Source organism: Metarhizium acridum (assembly GCF_019434415.1).
Source record: "Metarhizium acridum strain ARSEF 324 chromosome Unknown scaffold_141, whole genome shotgun sequence".
Lineage (NCBI taxonomy): Eukaryota > Fungi > Ascomycota > Sordariomycetes > Hypocreales > Clavicipitaceae > Metarhizium > Metarhizium acridum.
The window spans coordinates 1845389-1867741 of NW_027094020.1; the positions used below are offsets into that span (position 1 = coordinate 1845389).

The following is a 22353-nucleotide window of genomic DNA, read 5'->3' on the forward strand; positions in this document are numbered from 1 at the left end:
ATTTACGTGATTTATTATATTATTCCCTTTTTAGTTATATTATTATTTTAGCCTTATATTATTAAAGTAAATTAAAGGTAAGCTTTATACGCTTATTAATTAATTACTCTTTATATTTATACGTATCTCTTAAAAGTATTATAAGCTCTTTTTCCTTTCTTTTATAATTACCTTTATATAATTATAAGCTTATATTTTAATTATTATAATTATATTAGCTTTAAATTTAACTAAAAACTTATTAAGAATACTTAATAAAATATCTTTAAGAATCTTTTTCGTTTTAATATTAAGATAACTTTTAAGAATTAATCTAGTAATATTAAAACCTTTAATAATAAGGTAAATAATTTATAGCTCTCTTTATCTTTAAAGTAATATTACTCTTTATTAGGTATTAAACTAATAAAGGGGTAATAGGTAAGTTAAGCTTAAAAGCTTTAAATAATTATCTTATATACGTTAATTATTTAAATTACGTTTTTAAAGCTAAATATACTCTATAATATTCCTTATAAAAGCTATATTTAAGCTATTATTATAAGTAAAGGTAATAAAGGTTATTATTATAAAGTAATTAAAGGTTACTTTAAATAATACTACTTATATAAGGCAGGTAATTACCCTTATTATTCTTAGTAAGCTTATTTCTCTCTTCTTTAATTATTTAATTACTAATTTTATATGTAATTATATTATATTAATTCTTATTATTAAGCGAATATTATTAGTATTAAATGTAAATAGTAAGGTAAGCTTCTCTTATCTTTACGCTTTATTATTTATAATTTCTTACTTAATTTTAATTATTTAAGCCTTAAATATATAATAGGTATTATTAGGTACTTTAAATTATAGCTTAATCTTCTTATAAAGTAAAGCATTATATATAAAGGGTTTATAACTAATATTAAGATAAATAATACTATTAAAGGCTTATTTATAGTTAAAGAAAGTAAGAAAGCTTAAGTAAAAGCCTTATTAAATTAAATTATAAACTTAATTATAAAGAAGTAAGCTTTATTTTCGTTATTTTCTTACGTGTATATTTTAATATAAGTAATAGCTTACTTTTACTTACTAGTATTTAAAGTTTTAATATTTTAATATTACCTTATAAAATTATATTTACCTTTTAAGCGCGCTTTACTTAAAAGGGGTAAGCGCTTATATATTTAAGAGGTAAATATACTTAATATCTCCCCTTTAATAATACTTTTATTCGCGTAATTATAAAGCTATAAGATCTCTTTTTAGTTATATAAGTTTATTAAATTAAGTAAGCTTTTAAAGTATTTAAAACGTTACTTATTTAATACCTTTATAAATCTATTTATAAGTATTTTAGCTATTAGTAAATACGTGACTTTAAAGCTTCTCTTTTTATATTTTTACTTTAATTATATATTATAAATATTAATATAATATAAACGCGTATTAATTCGCTTACTTAAATTAAGTATAAGACAAATAATCTATTAATTATTATATTTAATATTATATTTCTTTTAAAGGTTAAATTTAATACTCTAAAAAAGGCGCTTTAAAGTTATAATTTCTTTTATTATTTACTATAAAGTAAGTAATTTTACCTTAATTATAAATGTAATTATAATACTTTAACGCGTAGCTTTTTAAATAATAGGCCCTTTAAATAATATTATAATATAATCTTATAATAACTTTTATATACTAATATTATTAATATATAAAGTATTACTTATAACTTTTAACGCTTAGATTTCCCCTATACCTTTATAGTAAAGGGTAACTTTACTTATAATAGCTAAATATTTAATAGCTTAATCTATTACCTTTTAATACTTAAAACCTAAGTTTATTAAAAATTATAAAAGCTTAAAAGCTATATAAGCTATATTTAACTATATTATAATTACTATATATAATATAAAGCTAACTTTTTCTTAGTATATCTTAATTTTAAGCTTAATTACCTCTTTAACACGTGTAATAAGCTTTATTATAGGGATTAATATAATAGAAAAAGTGCCTTTTTATACTTATTTAAACTTTTCACTTATTTTATTAATAGAAGCTTTATAATTAAGGTATATTTTATGATTTTTTTAATCTCTAATAATCTATATACCTAAAAAGAAGCTTAATTCACTCTTTTTATTTAAATTATATACTTACTTTAAGTATTTAATTATATAGTTTATTACGTTTCTTACTTTTTTTATTTTATAATAAGTAATTATTATATTATTTATAAAGAAAATTAAGTAAATATCTTAAGCTTTATTATAAAAAATATAAGGCTTTTTCTTACTTAAAATAAGCCTAGCTTTTTTAAGAGTTAAGCTTAGCTCTTTAAACTATAAGTTAAATAAGTCTTTAAGCTTATATAAGGCCTTAAGTAACTTTACGTATTTCCCTAATATCTTAAAACTCTTAAAAAGCTTATAGGTTATTAGAATTATATGCTTACTATATATTATATATAAAAAGGTATTATTAATATTATATTACCTTATCTTTATATTATACCTAATAGCTAGTATAATTATAATTTAAAAAGTATACGTTATAAGTATTATTATATAGATTTATTTAATTATTAAGCGTTTTTATAAGTTTTCGCGTATATAAATATAAGCTTTATACTTTATTAAAAAGCTCTTCTTATTAAATTTATAAGTATACACTTATTTTAAAGGTAATAGCTTAAATCTAATATTTATACGCTTAATTTCTTTTTAAATATCTCTTTTACGTAATATTATAATCTATACTATTATTACTTCTTTTTATTAAGCTTTTAATAGGTAATTTAATATCTCTTTTTAAGATTTAAGTAGCTTAATTAACTAAGATTAATAAATATTTATTAGCTTAAGCTATTAATTAATATTAGCTTTATTTAGCTTATTATAATACGTATTTACTATTATAAATACTATTATAAAGCTTTATATAGCATTTAACTTTATATTCTATTAATTAGGTAAAATATTCTATTATAGCTACTTTTATAAGTACTTAATTAAATACACGTTAAGGCGCTTTTTACATAAGGTACTTTAATTTTAGCGCTTTTTATTAGCTAGTCTTACGCTTTTACGCGTTACTCTTATATTTTATAAGCTCTTTAATTTTAGGTTATTAATAATGTCTATTATAATTAAAGCTTTTAATTACGTAATTAAGCGAGTAGTTAGTTTATTATTTACTTAATAAGCTTTTATTACTAGAAATCTTTACTTACTTTAATTATTATCTAATAGGTTAATTACGTAAGCCTTATTCTTAAATTAAACTATTTTTTTTATTTAAGAAAGTATTAACTTTATACTTATTTAAGCTTTTAATATATTAGTTAATTACTTAAACTTAATAGTTATATTAATTAAACTAATATTAATAGTATAATCTAGTATTTAACGTGGTATTTAAAGTTTTATACGCGTTTTTAACTCTTATATACTTAATTCTTTATCTTAAATAATTAATTAAGCTTTTACTCTTAAGCTAAAAAGCGTAATAAGCTTTATCTTAGTAAGGTTTTCTTTTATAAGAGCTAATAATAAGTTTAGCTTATTATTTAGCTTATTATTAACTTAAAGAGCTTAAAATTAAGCCTTTAACTCTACTATTAAAAGCTCTTTTACGCTTTTAATACGTAAATTATAAAAGATTAACTTATTAAATATTATATTTTTAATTATTATTACCTTATTAAGCTAAGAAATTTATATTTAGTAAATATTAAATGTAAAGTACCTAATAAGATAATTTATATAGCCTTTAAAGCTTATTTTATAATATCATTTATTTTAGCTTATCTTATAATCTCTCTTAAGCGAATATACGTAGTAATTATATACGTAAACTTAATTTTAATTAAGCTTTAAGTTTATTATACGCTCTTTTATTAATAAGCGAGTATTATTATAAAATTAAGCCTTAAGGGTTTTTATTAGAGTTTTTTAGCCTATAAGTTAACTTAAGCTTATATTATATAGGTATATTATAGCTTATATACTATTTAATTATAGGTTTATAGGTAATTATACGCTTATAAGTATTTTATTTAAGCGTTTTATAATTATTTAGCTTACTTACTTAATATTATTATTTAATTTATACGTATATAATAGTAAGTTTTTAAGCTTAATACCTTATACGCGTACCTAGCTTTAAAATATTAAATCTCTTACTTACTTAATTATTATACCTTTATTATTTTATATAAATTTACATATAAAAAGCTTAAATTACCTTATTACCTAGCGCTTAAAGTAAAATAACGCGTTAAAAATAGTTTTTTAAGCTTTATTTAAAAGTTAATATACTTATATTATCTTAATATATTTATCTTTAAATACTAGAAGTTAATTTATACTATTATAATTAGGTTAATAGTCTTAAAGGTCTTAATATACCTACTAAAAGAGCCTTAATAATACGTGTTCTCTTAGGCGCTTAAATATAACTTATTATATAATAACTTAAGCGTAGATTTTATAGTTTTTACGCTTAATCCCTTTTATTTATATATTTTTAATATATAAATAAAGCTTCTTTAATATAGCTTAATTAAAATAACCTACCTATAAATATTAAAGTCTTAATATATTTTCTCTTAGCTTTAAAGAGTCTTTACTTAATCTCTAGTATTAAGAGCTTTATATATATATATTTTAAGCTTAAGTACTTATTATAATAATAATTAACGCGCTTAATATTATAATATTACCTTAAGGGTCTTTAATATAATTATTAAAAGGCTTATATTTTAAAAAGGTAACGTTAAACTTTTTAAGTAATAAAGCTAATATTACGCTTTCTTATATAATTTTAAAGTATAATATATTATTATAACCGTAAATTTAAGCGCCTTTTACTTATAGGTTACTTATTAAAATTATATTAATATAAAAATCCTTAATAATAGTTATATTATTAAGAATAAGATCTTTAATTTAAGTATTTTATTTATTATTTAAGATCTTTTTAAGTATACGTATACCTTTTCTAATAATTAAATAAGTAATTATACTTACCTTTATATATTTACTTATAGTTTTCTTAAATAAGCTTAGCTTAAGTAAGTTAATATTATTAATAAGATATAAAACGCTATAATTATTTAATAGTATACTTAAAGAGAGTAAGTATTTAATCTTTTTAAGCGTAATATAGATTTTAAAGTATTATTTAATTAATTAAATTATTTTTAGGTTAATAATTATAGTATTAAAGCTTTTACTTATAGAATAAATATTATTTAATACTTATAAGCCTTTATCTTAGCTATTTATTATTATTTTCACGCGTAAATTCTTTTATTTCTTATTATTATAATAGTTTTTAATACAATTAACTTTTTTCTTTAATAGATACTTTTTAAGCTTTATATTCTTATCCTTAATAATTACGTAATATAGCCTTTAATAAGTAAAAGCTTTCTATTATTAATACTTAAATTTATAAGAATAAATATTTATTTGTCTTAAAGTATTATTATTATTATTTTTTACTTAATTATTCTAATTTAAGTATTTACCTAATATAATAAATACGCTTTTATTACTTTACTTATTAATCTTATAAGCGTTAATAATAACGTTAAATATATTTATAAATTTCTTAAGCGTTTATATTTCTTTAACTTCTTAAGCTTTATTAATAATAATTAAGTTAAGTATTATTTTAGCTTAATTAAGCTTATATTACGTTTTAATAGTATTAAGAAAATTATAAATAACGTTAATACCTTTTACCTTATTAATATTATTAATATAAGCGTAAGTATAAGCTTTACTTTAATTAAGATACTATTATTTAGCACTTTAATTAACGTATTAAGCTTCTTTAAAGCTTACTTAATAGATTCTATAAGTCTTCTTTTAAACGCTTAATTAAGTTAAAGTAAGCTAATTTTTAAGTGCTTTTAATAGCTATCTTAATATAAAATTAGAATTTTACTTCTTTAAGTTAATATAAGTAACCTTATAAATACTTAAATTAATTAAATTAAAGATTTAAGTACGTATAATATACGTGTAATTCTCTTTATATTAATAGTTATTACACTTAATAATATAATTCTTATTAAAACTCTTATATAGCTTAATAAAAGAGAGACCTTTATTATATTTTTAATATTTAAGAAATAAGGTATTAATTCTTTTTATTATTAGTTATTAAAGCGTAAGAAAACTATTAGTTTCTTACTCTTTTTAATTAAGGTTTATATTATCTTAAATCTTTTAAGCTTTACTATAATTATATAAAAGATTAAATTATTTTTATTATTTTAACGGGAATTAAAGTAGCTTCTTTAAAATAAAAATTAATATTATAATCATTAATAAATTAATTAAAGCACTTATTATAAGCTTAAAAAATAAAAGAATAAGTATATTATATATATAAAGAAGGCTTAATATGCTTATAAAAGTTATAAGAGTTAAATTTCTTTTAAGCTTATAACTATTATATAAAAGTAGGTATTAATACCTAAATAACACATAAAATAATAATAAAAAGCCTTAAATTAAGCTATAAAAGAGAGAATTATATACACCCCTTAAAAAGGGGCGCTTAGCTCCACGAATGCTATACGTATTATCTAATTTCCGTGTGTATTACGTGGCCAGATGCCCAATACAGCTAGTAGGCTTGTTGTGCCGTGCGACATTTACGATGTCCCGCATTTTTTGCGCCAAAACAAGGGCTGCTGTGGGCCCCCACCTTGACCAACGGGTGATGCCGAGAAATGGTAAGATTGTTGCGTAACACGCTTAGAATTACGTAATGAAAACACTAAACGCGTCCCATTAGGCGTTGCTAAGCAACATAACTAGAAGGTAGAGCACATCCCTTTGAATGTGTTAAGGTCCATTTTTCGTACCGGGCAGGGGTTCTGGCCAATGAGAAAAACCGTGTTAAACGGTACAAAGTCTTACTAAGAAGTAATGTGATAGTGTAAGTACCAGTAATATTTAAATTTACAAAGAGCTACATCTTCCTATCGTGGCAGATATGATTACCAAAGAAGTGCCTGTTAGGTATCGCAGAAAAGTGGGTCCAATACCTCACTTGGACCTTAACACACTCAAAGGGATCCATCAGTGATCAAAGATCCACACAACCTCAGTCAAGACTCAAGACAATGTTGTCACTTTAAACATTCAAACTATCATGAACAACAAGCGTCTAATTGCCGACACCATGGTTATCGGGCACGGCAGCGCTGGTGGTACCTTAAGCAGAACGCCTCCGAAACATTCTCTGCCGCCAACACCTCCTAGAACCGTCGAGCGGTCACTGGCGAAAAACTCGGTCTAATAACTCCGTTGGAACTAGGCCGATCGGAACGCAGACGGAGCAGAGATTGTTCGAATATAGACGAGCAAAAAATTTAATCCGCACTAGCACCTTAAGGAAATTAGAAATATATTTCGTCGCTTCGGTCGTTATCCTACAGCTATTTGTGTCCGCATGCCTCCACCGATTCACGAGCTTGTAACTAGCGACTTGGAGCAGGAGTATACGATGAAACAATATCAAAGTGGTGGCAGGTGTTTGGATATTAAACTAGCCGAGAGAATATGCCGCTGTTTACTTTTCATGACTGTTTCCTTGCAGGCTTGTCAACACACCCCAAAATGGTGGGAATGCGTGCATCACGTACTTGAAATGATGACACGATTGTCTGAGCCATAGTAAATATTTATACAACGCCAGGTTAATCTCAGTGTCTGCTCAAGAGGTCGTTATCAATGACGAATAGAGGTCAAGGTCATCGCGTCTGCTGGCCTAGAACTGCGGGAGACCAGAAGCGGCATCTGTCGATACATGCGTACAGTAGTATCATGCATGAAGCAGATAATTAATTCGACGAGCCAAACCCCGAACTTCCAGGACGAGGAGAAGGCTGCGACCCTACCTGTTGTTATCTTGCATGGCTTGGGCGTAGCTGGAACTGTAAAGCGCGGGCACACCGTCGAGGAAGATGGTCAACTTGAACCCTACCTCAAAATTCCAGGCACATTCAACGTCATGCGAGGCGAGAAACTGCACAGTGGCATGTTCCCAACCCTTCTTCACACATCAGAGGTCAAAAGGATCATGTCCGGTATTGCCGACGAACCTCGTGTTGGACTTGTCAGCACATATATTGAGAATGTACCGTCGCACGCCTTTTGATGCACCCATATTCGACTGTGGATTGACCCATGTGCAACCAAAACTTATGTGAGAAACAGTTGACAAGATACTCCTCTATCCAGGAGCGTTACCCTCCACATCGCGGCCATTTAGAACTGCTGACCCATGTCTTTCGTCATCGTGATGATATCATGGCCGCAATCGTCCTACTGTTGGATGACAATGGCATTCGAAAAAAATGCCGAGCCACCGGAGACAAACTTCTGTTTACGAAGCAAGAGAGAGTCCAGATTTGGAGAGGCCACGGACCAAGGGACTGGTTATGAGTATATCTATTGGGAGCTGTATACATGAGCGCTGTAGCCACTGGAGTATATCTAGGGTTCGATCGGAGTGTCACAGATTGGTATTCCACCTCTGGCCATGTATGAATTGAAGCCAGGAACGTAGGATCAATGTGCCCACCCGTTGTACTCTCCGGAGGGGCTTGAACTCGGCTCGCAACTGGTCGCCGTTGTCAACGCTGCTCATGTGATGGTTATACTCATTAATAAGGCGAGGCAATGTCGCATCTTTGTTGGTCCGCCTTTGAAGGGTACTCTCATCGTTTTAGCACTATGGACGTTTTCTTAGGCTGTCCACGCAGTCTCCATGTTGAAGGCTTTAATCCAGTAAAACGTCTGGTGTACTTGAAGCAAGCACTAGCGCGTTATCCTGAAGGTAAACCGCACAACTTGTTAGTCTAATGCTTCCTTACGTAAAGAGTACCCCAAGCAATAACACCTTGGATCCATCTTCAGCCTTTAGCTCTGCCACCTTGCGGCTGTCAATGTGCGCAGAAAAACGAAGTTTTCGAGTAGTGTTGAGCAAACTGGTGCAATTGAGTCTATTTCTTAACAATTCCATGCCAAGAAAGCAATGATACAGGGAAAGGTGCACATGGCGGGCTGGTTATGGCTGTCGTAGCCCCGGGGTACGTGCCAAAGGCATTCAAATGTTGAATTCCCTCGCGCACCTAAACACGCTAGCTGACTCCCATTGATGCCGAGGGCCAACTGCTTGATATACCAAAAGCAGACATCGTGTACCGCAGGAAAAGAAAAAAGTCCAACTCTGGTTCCGAATATGCCCAGCTTTCGGAAGCCATATCTAGTCTAAACGCTGTAATAGCAGCGTGATGAGGTGGTTGAGGAAGTCGCTGAATGATTCTACACTGTTCTCAAAATCTGAATTCCTCCATAGCTGCTCGATTCTACAAGCAGCACAAAAGCAGGCCAAGGCACATCGTCTCCATTATCCACCGTGCTCCAAAACGTGTAGGTCACAAGCTCTGCCATGTCAACGCAACTCTCATCGTGCAGGACGAAGCGCGTCAGTGCGCCCCTCAGCTTCTGCAAGGCGAACAACTGTAGAGTGTCCGTGGTTGTCGGCAAAAACGTATATGCGAGCATGAGATAAGGAAACTTTAGTACAATCATCTTCAGCCTCATTGCGGAGAGATGTGTTTTAAATGTCCTTGGTGGATGCAGTGACGTGAACTTGATCCATAACTCGTCTGCTTTGCTTTGGACAAAATCCGCCGCATTGGAGCTTGTGTGTTTTAATTTTCTTCTGATTGTGGATTAGGGTGTTTTCGCTTGGCCAATTTCTTCTGCTTTTTCTTGTTCAAGTGTGTTCTCCTTGACTGGCCTTTTTCTAGGGCTGCCTTCTTTATAGCTGCCAGTATAAACAAAGTCGCAAAAGCAAAGGAAAGTCTGCTCGTCTGTTTTGACCAGTCCGCGCAGAGATCATTCATCAAAGACTCCGTCATTTTGCTGCACCAGACTGTTGCACAAGTATCCCCTCTTCAATGTTGGGGAAACGGGGCCAAGCAGGCACCTCTTCTATACAAGCTGAAATCGTAGGCAATGCCTGTCCACTCCAAGTCGAGTCTCACACTTCAACACAGAGTTTGCGCCTTAGACCGCACCAGATGGTAGAACCTGGTCCCCATTGCTGGAGTTCTTTCCTGAAACTCCTTGCACGCTTTACAAAGTTTGGCGTTTGGATATTGCATCTCAGGTCCAGCTCGTTACTGCGACTATTGCCGTCCGTGTGCGTGCCATGATGGAGTTAAGTTGTGCATCCCAGCTCTTCGGCCACTTGGGCCATAGTCATCTATTGCACACTGACACTGTTTGTTCCCGGCAACTAGTTGGAAACCCAGTGCCGGCATCAGGACACACGACATCCCTAAACTCCACATTTTGCCACCCTCGCAGGCGGCCTCAATGAGCGTTCTGTTCTGGCAAGATGTCGTCCAAAAATAGTATTGTCTGGAAACGTCCAGGAAAAGATGACGCCGAAAATCATGTTTCAAGGACGTTTCAAGCCCTGCGAGTCTCTGACTGATTGATTTTGCACAGACGAACTGCTATGGTGGCGTGTTTCATCCCATAGCCTTGGCGGTTAACGTTGCCGGATGAGCCATACAGGCTGCATCTCCCTTCACTACCCTCCAGGGCCGCCAACAGAAAAAGCTGCATCCCATTCTCCATCCCCGAAATAGCCGGAAGGATTCAGGCGTAAAGGAAATAGGGCCAAACCCATACAAGATCTCCTACAGAACGAAGAATTCCGCAAGCCGTCGCTCAGCCAACCAGCCTTGGCAGAATGATCGTCGCAGTTGTATGGAGCTTGTACTCGGTACGAAGAAAGGTTACAATAACTGAACTCGAAACCAGAGACCAAAGAAGTTGAAATTCCTGACAATCCATCGCCAATTGATACGGCATGGCTAAATGTATGGCTCAGCAAGGCCCAGGATCCCAAACCGGCCCAGCGTGCCCCCGAATTCTGAAGATTCCGTGACAGGTCAACTGCGGATCTTTGATGGACATGTCCACATCAGACGAACCGACGTCATGAAGCGCTCCTTTAGTTATGGCCTTTGATTGCTTTTAGTCGGTTAGGTCGCTTTTGCTGCTCGCTGTCTTTTGCTGCTGGCGCTTGATGTACAATCGCTGGTTGAATTCCTATTGTATTTCGGCATTCTTGCTCTGCCCCTCTCGTTATTTAGATTGAATCCAGGCAACAATCTGGTCAATACAAAATATGAAACATGGAGAGGACAAGACGGGCGGCACGGTTCTAGGGCCACGGGTTCCTTGTCCTGAAGTCAAACACGGACTTTCTGGCCGCCACCAACTCCAGGCCACTGACCATCCTGACGTTGTGCGTCTCATCATCGATGCCGCACAACCCGAGACGGGACCAACAACCCATGAGGATCAGTAAGCCAGCCTGCAGCTTACTGACGAATGGTACTCGGCCAGTTGAGCTTGACCTCGGGCAGGATAATGTGTATTGGATTCGTTTCCTTTGGCGCTTTACTTTGTAAATCCCCCGACGCTCGTTGGGTATAAAGGGGTCGGCTCTCCCATCCAATTGTTCCGCGACTAATACATATCCCATTCCTTCTCATAGGCCAACGTATCTGACTCGATTGGATCTTGTCTTTGATCTTTCTTTAGTCTCCCCATCATCGGACCCACAGCTGTCGATCTTTCGAAGCCAACACTTCTTATATCACCCTCCACACAAATCAGCAGTTAACAATGCTCTTCACAGCCGTCAAGGTCGCTGCCTTCTCCGCCCTTGCTGCCCAGGCAAGCGCAAAGACAATCAGAATTGATGTTGGAAAAGACGGCCTGGCATTTTCCCCTGATTCAGTTACAGCTGCCAAGGGAGACATCTTGGAGTACCACTTCTACAAACAGCACAGCGTGGCTATGGGCGACTTTGCAAACGGATGCACACCGGCTGCCCAAGGTGGTTTCTTTTCTGGTGTAATGAAGACCTCGGGTAACGGAGAAAACGTAAGCTGTGATTCTTCTGCTGGTCTTCTGGTTGCTAATGGCGTGCCCGTGGCTGTGAGCTGACTTGAGTGTTCTTCTTGTAGAAGGAGGTGTTCCAGGTCACGGTGAACGGCACAGACCCAATGGCCTTCTACTGTACTGTCGCTAGCCACTGTCAGAACGGCATGGTCGGCGTCGTCAATCCATCATCCACTGATTCACTTGACGAGTACAAATCTACTGCGAAGAGCGCCTCCGCAAACCGGGCTCCTCCGGCCATGTTTGGCGGAAAGGTGGTCGAGAGCTCAGCGACGTCGCCGAGCGGAGCTTCTGGCACAGCTTCTGGCGCCCAACCGACAAGAACAGGAGCTGCTTCGCATATGCAGGCTTCCCTTGGGGGCATCGGTGCTGCTGCTCTCGGATTCGCTGTCTTCCTGATGTAAATGAAAGAAAGTTTGGATGGTATGCGAGCGTGTTTGTGTACTTGATAGTTTAGGAAAACGAAGAACTAATTTCCTGGCCATGTAACATTTTGCGTCTGATTTGGAAGCATGCTTCATTGTTGCGTGCGTCAAGACTGGGTAGAGTGGATAGCACCTTGCAATTGAACTCGAATTACTCCGTATTCCTAGCTAGAACGTTCTCTGCTACCTGCGTTGAACAGTAAATTCCGCCATCTCACTGGAATAGAGTCGACACCCAGGTGATGTTTTGCTGTGTGGGAATGACAGTCAAATGCCAGCAAGGGTAGAGAGGAAGCGGCTGTCAAGATTCTAAGCGTACTCCGTAGCTGCGACAGGACTGTGAGACACTCAAAAGCCACACAGCTGTTGTGACGACAAGACATGTGCGAAAATGCGAGACATTCCTCGCCGACCATTACTGATGACGCGCGGGTGAGCCTTGCCACAACGCCAATAATGCCTGTCATTCATGAGATCACCCAACTAGTAACACGAGTTAGCTTGGTTGCCAATTGCTTGCACGGGGGTGCGTAGTAGTTAACGTGCCACCCCACAACATCGTCAGCCCCCCATTTTCGTCATATCCAGGGCTCTATCATAACACATTAAAATTAAGGCATTTTTTAACGAAAAGGGCATATATTAGCTATCTACAGCTAGAACGTAAATTCTATATTAAATTAATTTATGCCTATAATTTTAAGGGTATCTTCTTTAATTATATAGCTATAATATTCTTTATAAAGAGCTATTATATAATTAGCTTTAGCTTTAGCTTTAATAATATTAGAGATAATAGTAAAGGCTTAATTAAAGTCTTTTTTAATAGCCTTTTAATTAATAGGCTTTAAAGCATTAAATTTAACTTTAAGATATTTATTTTTAATAAATAAGATTATAATAAAGCTATTCTTTTAATTAAAGCTATAATTAACCTTTAAAGTTAAGGTTTAATATTTATAATTAATACTATTAAGGTTATAGCGTAATATATTTACTTAAGCTTAAATCTCTTTATTATTATAAGGCGTTTATTAAACCTATTATTTATTAATTTTTTACTTTTTTAGTATTATAAGCTTATTTTTACTATTATCTTTAATAATAGATTAAAGAGCTCTTTTAATATTAGTAAAAAAAATACTAATAGCTTAAAATCTAGCTTAAATATTTATTACTATAAAGGCCTTTTTAAAAGCTTTCTTATAAGCTTAAATAAATCGCTGTTTTTACCGTAATAATAAGATATTAAAATTAATAATATTAGCTTACTACTAATAATAATAGGTTTTTAAGGGCCTAAAAACGCTTATATTTAGTAGTTAGGTAATATATAATATCTTTATTAAAAGAAAAAGAAGCTATACACGATTAATATAAGCTATATATATTAACTTAATTAAAATATATAGCCTAATATTATTTAAAATAAGAATACGCTATAAGAAGGGGTTTTTAGGCGTTATTTCTAATAAAAAGACCTCTTTAAACTATTTTATCGTAATTTAAGTATTAGTTTAATTAAAATTACTATAAGTAAAAGCTTAATGTGAAAGATAGTTAGAAAACTATTACCCTTAAAGCTTTAAGCCTTTTAAGATAACTATAGGCTTAATTAGAGCATTAACTATAGTATAGTTTTATAGTTTTATAGTTTTTATAGTTTCGAATATAAAAAATTATATTAAATCTAATAAAATACTTATAAGATTATAAGTTTTACGGATAAATAGTATAAATCTTCTACTATAAGCTAACATAAAAAAGTGGATCCTTATAAGCTCTTATAAGCCTAGAACTGTAAAAACTACATTTTGTAGTTTTTGTAGTATAGTATAGTGTAGTGCATTTTTAGAAAATTATATAATCTAGTTTTTAAGCTTATAATTAGCTAAAAGGACCCACTTTTTTAAATAAGCTAATTAGTTATAATATTAGCTAATTTATGTATTTATTATTAAAATTCAAGTATTTTATTAGATTTATTATTAATTATTTAAGCTTTTTTGAAAATTGAAAATGTAGTTTTCTTGTTAATACTCTAGGCTTAATATAGTAACCTATAGCGCTTACACATTTAAGAATTAAAGCCTACTTACGAGAAGACCCTATTTGTTACGAACGACACTGCACAAGACACGGGACGGGACCGCACCGGCTAGGACAGGCACGACCCGTGGGCACAAGAAGAAGGCAGGGGCACGTGACCAGCCACGTGACCCAAGAGGCGATCGAAGAGGTCGATGTTCGAACACATCGACCAGGGAGGATCGAACCGACCGAACCTCGAGCCAGTCGATCAAGGTTCGAAGAGATCGATGGTCGAGCAAATCGATCCAGGACTACAATAGAGAGATAGACGAGTACTTAAGGAGGAGGTATTCCCATAGTCAGATAGTCTAGATCTCTATTGATCAATCTAAGCAATAGTCTTACTATTGAGAGTTATACTCTTAACGGCCTTATTGGGATACTGCTCAAAAAGCTACTCTGTAGCATTCAACCTGACTTACTTCCTAAGAAACAGACCTACTGTGCCTTAGAACCTAAGCCACCGTTACACTATTATTCTTATTAAATATTTAATAAGGCTACTTCTAATAACCTTACTAGCCTTAAAATCCCCTTTTATAATACTAATTTTATTAAAGTTATAAATTTAGGTTAACTTAATTAATTAAACCTTAATTAAATAATTAAAAAGATTATAAAAAGCTTACATTTAATCTTTTATTATATTAAGAGTTCTTTTAAACTTAATACCTTATAATACCTTTATTTTAACCTTTAAGTTACGTTAAAGAAAGCGGTTAATTTAATACTTTTTAATTAAGTTACTATTATTACCTTAAGTTATAATAACTTATATAATAGCTTAAACGTGATAATAATTAAGTAGCTTATTAGCTTTTTTCTTATATAAAATTTAATTTATAAGGTCTTTCTCTTATCTTTATAATAATTATTAAGAGCTTATCTTAGCCTTTCAAATGGTTTAATAACTATAAAGTTAATTATAAAGGGTTATTTAAGAAAAGCTATAATCTTAGGTTACTTAAACCTTTAAAAGGCTAAAATTAACGTCTTTAATAGTAGCTTTAATTCTATTCTTATAAGCGATATTAATAGGGGCTATAATGTAAATTTAGGGTTAAAAGAGCTTAATTTAATGAAGTTATTAAATGTTAAAAAAAGGGCTCTTACATTAATCGCGTTATTGTGGATAGAGCATTAGAAGTAGTATAGTTTTATAGTTTTATAGTTTTTATAGTTTCGAATATAAAAAATTATATTAAATCTAATAAAATACTTATAGAATTATAAGTTTTACGGATAACTAGTATAAATTCTATATTATAAGCTTATACTAAAAAAAGTGGGTTCTTATAAAATATTATAAGCTTAAAACTTAAAAAACTACATTTTATAGTTTTTATAGTATAGTATAGTATAGTGTGTTTTTAGAAAATTACATAATCTAGTTTTTAAGCTTATAATAAGCTAGAAGGACCCACTTTTTATGTGAGCTGATTGGTTATAATATTAGCTAATTTATGTATTTATTATTATAATTCAAGTATTTTATTAGATTTATTATTAATTATTTAAGCTTTTTTGAAAATTGAAAATGTAGTTTTCTTGTCAATGCTCTGGTTGTGGATGTGACGAAAATGGGGGGCTGACGATGTTGTGGGGTGGCACGTTACCACCTGCAGGCCAGGCTTGATCTCCGAAATAATAACGAAGGAAAAACCCCCTGAGGTTAGAAATTGGGGGGGGGGGGGGGGGGGGGGGGGAAGTGATGGTACAACGCATCGGGAATCTTGATCTCGCCATCCGCGATGGATACGCAGTCTGGTCAGCCATCAAAATCGATGCGGGGAAGTCAAGATGAATCTTGTTAGACTGGCAAGACTAGGTAGGCCTGCCTCCCTTGATTCCGACCGCATCGTCACAATGCTCGTCACAATGCAAGGGAGAAGCGGCGGCACGAGCTGGAAGGGAAAGGCCGTTGAGTTGCGGAGCATCTCTGTTCTTCATGCGGCATCAAGCAATAAATATCCCTGCTTGGCATGCAGCTTTACCAATGCACCAAGTACTATTCGTTTTGCCAGAACATGGGGAATCTGAATTTCACCATGTGCGCACAACAAGGTCTTTTGCAGGTACTCCGTCTCTGTACACGTGCAAGGGCGGGAAGGCTGTGCAACCGGGCAGTTGGGAGGAGGCAATCTCGAGGCTGCCTGTGGCACACAGCCCCTTCAATGTGGCGCGTAGGACCGTGGCGGCTCTTGCTTTTTTGGTCAGCTAATAAAGTATCTAGCAGGCAAGTACGACCGCGTCGGCTGAAAGCAGGTACAAAGTTTGTGAAGCTCAAGGCTGCCAAAGCGAAATTTTGGCACACAGGGGCGGCTGAAAACCGAAAAGTCTTCAAATGTCAAGTCACAGATGTGACATCTCCGCCTCTGCAACCCCCGGACAACAGCATCCTACTTCGCCAGCATCATATCTACTCTGCCGGCTGCCAAGGTACATGTACATACCTGGTATCTACCTACCTAGGTACCTAGGGTAGGTATGCACTCCCCAGTCTGGTTGTTGACGATGTACGATGCCGTCAAACCACGACGTCTTCCCACCAGCCTCAGCCTGCTAAGCACCGCACGCAACCATCACAAGGCCGAATTATTGGTCTGGTCCATGCGGGCGTCCAGACATCCGGGTATATCCAAGTGTTCCTCCATTGTCCTCACTAGCTTGCCGATAGACAACTGCTTCCCACCACTCTCGACAGCGATAACGAGTTGAACAATGGAAACATTGAGCATGAGCAAGTCGGAAGAAAGATCCTGAATTATGGACCCACCCATCCGCAGCCGCGAAGCCGCCACACACTCGTCACCCCGGCTCGACACGGTTCGACACCGGCAGAGTGGGCTGCATGCCCCTGCTGGTTCGATCTGGGCTGCGTGGAGACGGCCTTTGACATCGGCCACAAGAACGTCGAATCTGCAACATGTTGCACCCGGTCGACTTGGTCTGGCCCTGCTGGCCCCGAGACCGACTCGGCACGGTTCTACTGCGCTCCAGATTCCAGCAGCGCCTTCACCTTTTCTTGAGACACAATGGTCAATGACGCCTACATGGACAATAGCTCTCAGGCTCTGGCCCAGCCCTTCTCCCATCTGAACGGCTCGAGGGTCAACAGTCAGATATCTATGATTCGCATTGGGCCAATCGGGAAGTAAAACTGGTGTTAGTCTGAACTTTGATGAGCTCGGGGTTCCCGGAGAAGCTAATTAAATATTGGGCTAGGCCAGTGCCAGTCAGGCTGTCAACGACACAAGAAATACTTACAATACGGGCCGGAACTAACCCTAGCATCAAGAAACCTTGGTTGCGGACCCCTGTCTCGTATCCGGCATTGTCTTCCTCCAACTTCTCTGTATTCTGTATGGCATTCACGATCAATTTCGCAACGCTTCACACGCAACTTGGCGACATGCAAGTCCCGTTCTGAAGAATTATTGTAGCTTGCAACTGCGCCGCGGCCGTGTCATCTTGTCTGTGGAGGGACATAAGGACGACGCTTGCAAACTCAATTGATTTTTTTTGGTAGCTTTGTTTGATATACATATTACCAATATTCTCGGCAGTACGCGGCTACGCCACCCAAAGACAACGGGCCCCTGCATCACCATACCAGGCTCCGTCTCGTTGCAAAAGCAACAGCAAAGGAAAGTCACGCGATTCGGCCACTGTTAGCGGGCAGGTTTGTCCAAACGAGCGCCTTACGAGCCCTGAAATCCGGGTGCTGGCTCTCCATCAACTGCATCTACTACCTGCATGCCCGTCGGCTTTTGCTACATTGCGGTCTAGTATTCACATACCGACACCCCAGCAGGCCCTCCAACCGTCACCCTGGGGATTGAACACAGTGAACAGTCCAGGCTCGACTGGTCGTTGGTAGAAATCTTTAGGCACCTATGTACAACTAGTGGGGGAGGTCACAGCTGTCTGGTCTGGTTCATTTGCCCGATTTGCTGCTCTATTCTAAAGTCACTTGCTTCCCTGTCTCTTTTCCGCAGGGCATCCACTACCTAGGGGTAGGCTGGCAGTCTATCTTCCTCCCAAGGATTCCATCCGCTCTTCCGAGACAAGCTCCATGACGTATCATAGATAGGGCCTCAATGTTCTGAAGGCACATTTCACGCGCTGCAGCATCTCAGATCGTCTGACCCACAAGCCCCTAGACAACAAATACTATTTGTTTTCCCCCGAGCCAGGCACTGTCCCCTGCGAATTCGTCACGGCTACCTGGGCCCTGTCACCTTCATCGGTCCCATTGACGCACGTTGTTGTCGACGTGGTGCCTGAAGTGGGCTCTCACAGCTCTAAGGGAGGGAGGGAAAAAAGACATACCTGTTCACAATTCAAAATAGCCCCAGTCCCAAAGCCTTGGCTCTTTTACAATTTCACGCACCATCGAGAACCGCAGCTGGTTTTATCGTAGCCGCTCGCCGACAAACCTGGCTTAGCCAGTCTGGTCATTGAAAAGATAGGAACAGATCAAGACCAGTCCGAATCCTCAGCTGGTGACGAGACATGTCTAGAAGTAAACTCTTGGTTTACCTCCTGAGGCGGGACTTGAGAGTGGCTGACAATCCCATCTTGCACCACCTGGCCACCGCCTCCGACCATGGCTTCACTCATCTGTTGCCTGTATATGTGTTTTCTGCTCAGCAGGTAGAGCTTTCTGGATTTCTTAAGGACGGCGAACAGTCACCGTATCCCCCAGCTAAAAGCCAGGTGGGCAAGTTCTGGCGTTGTGGACCTCATCGAGCCAAATTTACCGCCGAAGCAGTTTGGAATTTGAAGAGAAGTCTTGAAGAATTGGGCAGTGGCCTTGTAATTCGATGCGGGAGCGTAAAGGATGTCGTTGATCACCTCGTCAAGGAGCTCAAAGATGCAGTGCCTTGTGTCAGCAGTGTCTGGATGACAGAAGAGCCTTCTTGGGAAGAGGTGCAGGAGCAAGAATCAATATCCTCTCTTTGCTCCCAGCAAGGAATTGAATTCGAGCTATGGAAAGACGAAAAGTATTTTGTCGACGAGTGAGTTGTCATCTCTTATACATGATTGGCTTCGTGTCACACTAAGCATGCTTCTAGCCGTGACACTGGTCTGGAAAGCCCAGCGGATTTACCCGATGTTTTCACAACCTATCGAAAGTCTCAAGAGCCTCTCCGAGAGAAGCCTCGCAAGGGTTTACCAAGGCCGGCTAAATCATCGCTTCCAGCATTTCCCGAAGAAGAGTCAATCCCTGCCCAAGCACATCCCTTCGTTTCGCCAGTATCTTTAGAAGATCTGCAGAAAAGGTTAGTGAAGCCACTCGAGCACATAATGGACAATCCTCCCAAACGCCCCGAGGATGCCACAGACGGCCATCCTTTCACTGGCGGCGAGACAAGCGGTTGGGCAAGGCTGAGGCACCTGGGAAAGTCTAGTGCCATGACATCGTACAAGGATACCCGTAATGGCCTCGTCGGTGTGGATTATAGCCTCAAGTTATCCGCATATTTGTCTTTGGGCTGTCTCACCGCCAGGCAGATTCATGAAGAGCTCTTGAAGCTGGAAGATGGAACAGACGAACAATACAAGGACGCTGTTGGATATGGCGAGGGCGAGAATGACGGAACAAAAGGCATTCGATTCGAACTCTTATGGCGGGACTACATGCGGCTCTGCACGGCCAAATTTGGGCGAAAACTATTCAGGCTCTCTGGATTTCGACAGGACAGAAGCTACGACAAAAAATGGAAAACTGCAAATGAGGAGAAAGCGGCCTCCGAGCAAGAACCACCTCCTGCTCAAATCTCGAAGATCCTCGAACGATTTCAAAACGGCACCACAGGGATGGGAATCATAGATGCATCGCAACGTGAGCTGTTTCACACAGGTTATACGTCGAACCGAGCACGGCAAAATGCAGCCAGCTTTTTCTCCAAGCATCTGGAGATTGACTGGAGGTATGGAGCAGAGTGGTACGAAATGATGCTCGTGGACTATGACGTATCCTCCAACTGGGCCAATTGGCAATATGTGGCAGGCACAGGAAACGATCCTCGAGGCGACGCTCGCACATTTAACCCTGTCAAACAGGCTTTTGATTACGACAAGGAGGGTACCTACGTTCGAATGTGGGTTCCTGAGTTGCAAGGGCTCGAAAAGCTTGAGAACATCTTTCAAGTGTGTACGGCCGAAGCGGCTGAATTAGAGAGATGTGGTCTATCCGAAAACATCATGGTCACGGATCCTGTTAAAAAGATTGATTTCTACGTGGACCGCAAACCCAGAGCAACTCGACGACCGTATAATAACAAACGACGAGGGCAACCCCGAGGTGGCCGCCGGGGTGGCAATTATAACAATCAGCATCAAAATGGATCAGGGACATCGAGCGACGCAGCTGCCAGTGAGTCGGCTGGCGCTTCAGGCGCGGATGCGGAGACTAGGGATCAAACCCGAACGGATAGGACGCCAAACCAGCTCCAGGATTCATCATGGAGAGGAAATCACAAAGGAGGTCATCCCGTGAATATGCAGGGACACCACGGCAGAGGCTGGCAATGTGGCGACCACACCCGGGGTCGTGGAACTTTCGGCCAATTCCGGGGTACGTGGCGTCCGTATGGGCAAAGAGGAGGGTTTAGAGGAAGATATCCATATGGGCCCCAGATGACTTATCAGCAGTTTCCCAGTGGAGGGCAGTAGAGATTGAACGGAGATACACGCTTGACAATGTAAGGCAGCTGCCTCGCGTAATGGATTTCACACTAGGCCGGTAGCAAGCCTACTTCTTGGGATATGAAACAGCAGCTTTTGCAATGACCAAACATATGTCAAGGAAACTTGAAAAGTTCAGCAGCGGCATGTCGGGGGGGAGAAAAGGGGGATTGGGAGAGATGGACATGAGCAAGTCCAAAAAGGCACGGCAAGCCTAATGCCTGATGACTAGTCTTTTTTTTTCTTTTCTGCGTTTTGCCTCTTGACTACCTAGGTAGGTAAACTCATGATACATGGGTACACGACACAGTATATGAGTAGTAATAAGGCATGCATTAGCACAGCACCGATAGGTTGAGAAGACAGTCGTGCAACTTGACGAAACTAAAGGCCGTATTTCTTGTCCTTGTCGGCGATGAAGAAGTCCTTTCCAGTGGTTTCTTTGTACTTGTCCCGAATGAAATCAGATATGGCCTCGTCCTTGGCTTGCTCTGCAGCCGTCTCGTTGGACTGATCACCTTGCCCGAGGAACTTTTCCTGGACAAAGTCGACGGCTGGACCGGAGAGTTAGTGCTCAAGTCCAAACCGACCCAGAAGAGCGGCATGGCCATGCCGTGTTACACCCCGATGCATTCACATACCTTTATCTAGCCCGTCCTCGTCCGCCTCGCCCTGCTTGCCCCCACCAGCCATGTTGTTGAACGAGTCCATCAGCTTGCCTCCGGCGTCGCTGTTGCTACCGCTGCTTCCCTGGTTATTTCCATTCTCCCGACCCGACTGGTTATTGCCGCTTCCACCAAGCCCATCGGCCACCTTCTTGACAAAGTCCATTGTGGTAGTGGCGAGAAAAGAAGGGGATAAAAATCGACGAATGATATCCCTGACAGGTGTCGTGCAGGATGCGATGCCGAATACGCCGCGGGAGATGTAAGATTCGGGCAGAAAATCAAAGACTTGTCTCGCCGAGGTGAGTTGATGCTGCAAGATGAGCCGTGGCTGCGATTGAGGGAGTGGTAAAATCCGTCGCGCAGGAGATGCCCTCATTGGAGGGGATACGTCATAGGTTGGTTGGATGCGCCATCGGAGAGGATCGCGCCTGCGCCATCTCTGGCCTTGAGCTTAATGGGCAT

General features: G+C 37.4%; 3 protein-coding genes across 3 annotated transcripts; 2 read left to right on the forward strand and 1 right to left on the reverse strand.

The window, feature by feature from the left end:
* The first annotated feature begins 10968 nt into the window (after positions 1-10968).
* On the forward strand, positions 10969-12862 carry J3458_009213 (uncharacterized protein). Its single transcript, XM_007815721.2, has 2 exons — positions 10969-11996; positions 12080-12862. The coding sequence occupies exons 1-2, from the start codon at positions 11736-11738 to the stop codon at positions 12416-12418; spliced, it is 600 nt and encodes a 199-aa protein (XP_007813912.2). The 5' UTR covers positions 10969-11735; the 3' UTR covers positions 12419-12862.
* A 6183-nt stretch (positions 12863-19045) lies between these two features.
* J3458_009214 (uncharacterized protein) lies at positions 19046-21211 on the forward strand (the record flags this gene model as incomplete). Its single annotated transcript, XM_007815720.2, has 2 exons — positions 19046-19551; positions 19609-21211. The coding sequence occupies 2 exons, from the start codon at positions 19046-19048 to the stop codon at positions 21209-21211; spliced, it is 2109 nt and encodes a 702-aa protein (XP_007813911.2).
* Positions 21212-21607: 396 nt separating this feature from the next.
* Positions 21608-22054, reverse strand: J3458_009215 (uncharacterized protein; the record flags this gene model as incomplete). Its single annotated transcript, XM_007815719.1, has 2 exons — positions 21608-21777; positions 21865-22054. The coding sequence occupies 2 exons, from the start codon at positions 22052-22054 to the stop codon at positions 21608-21610; spliced, it is 360 nt and encodes a 119-aa protein (XP_007813910.1).
* Between the last annotated feature and the right edge of the window lie 299 nt (positions 22055-22353).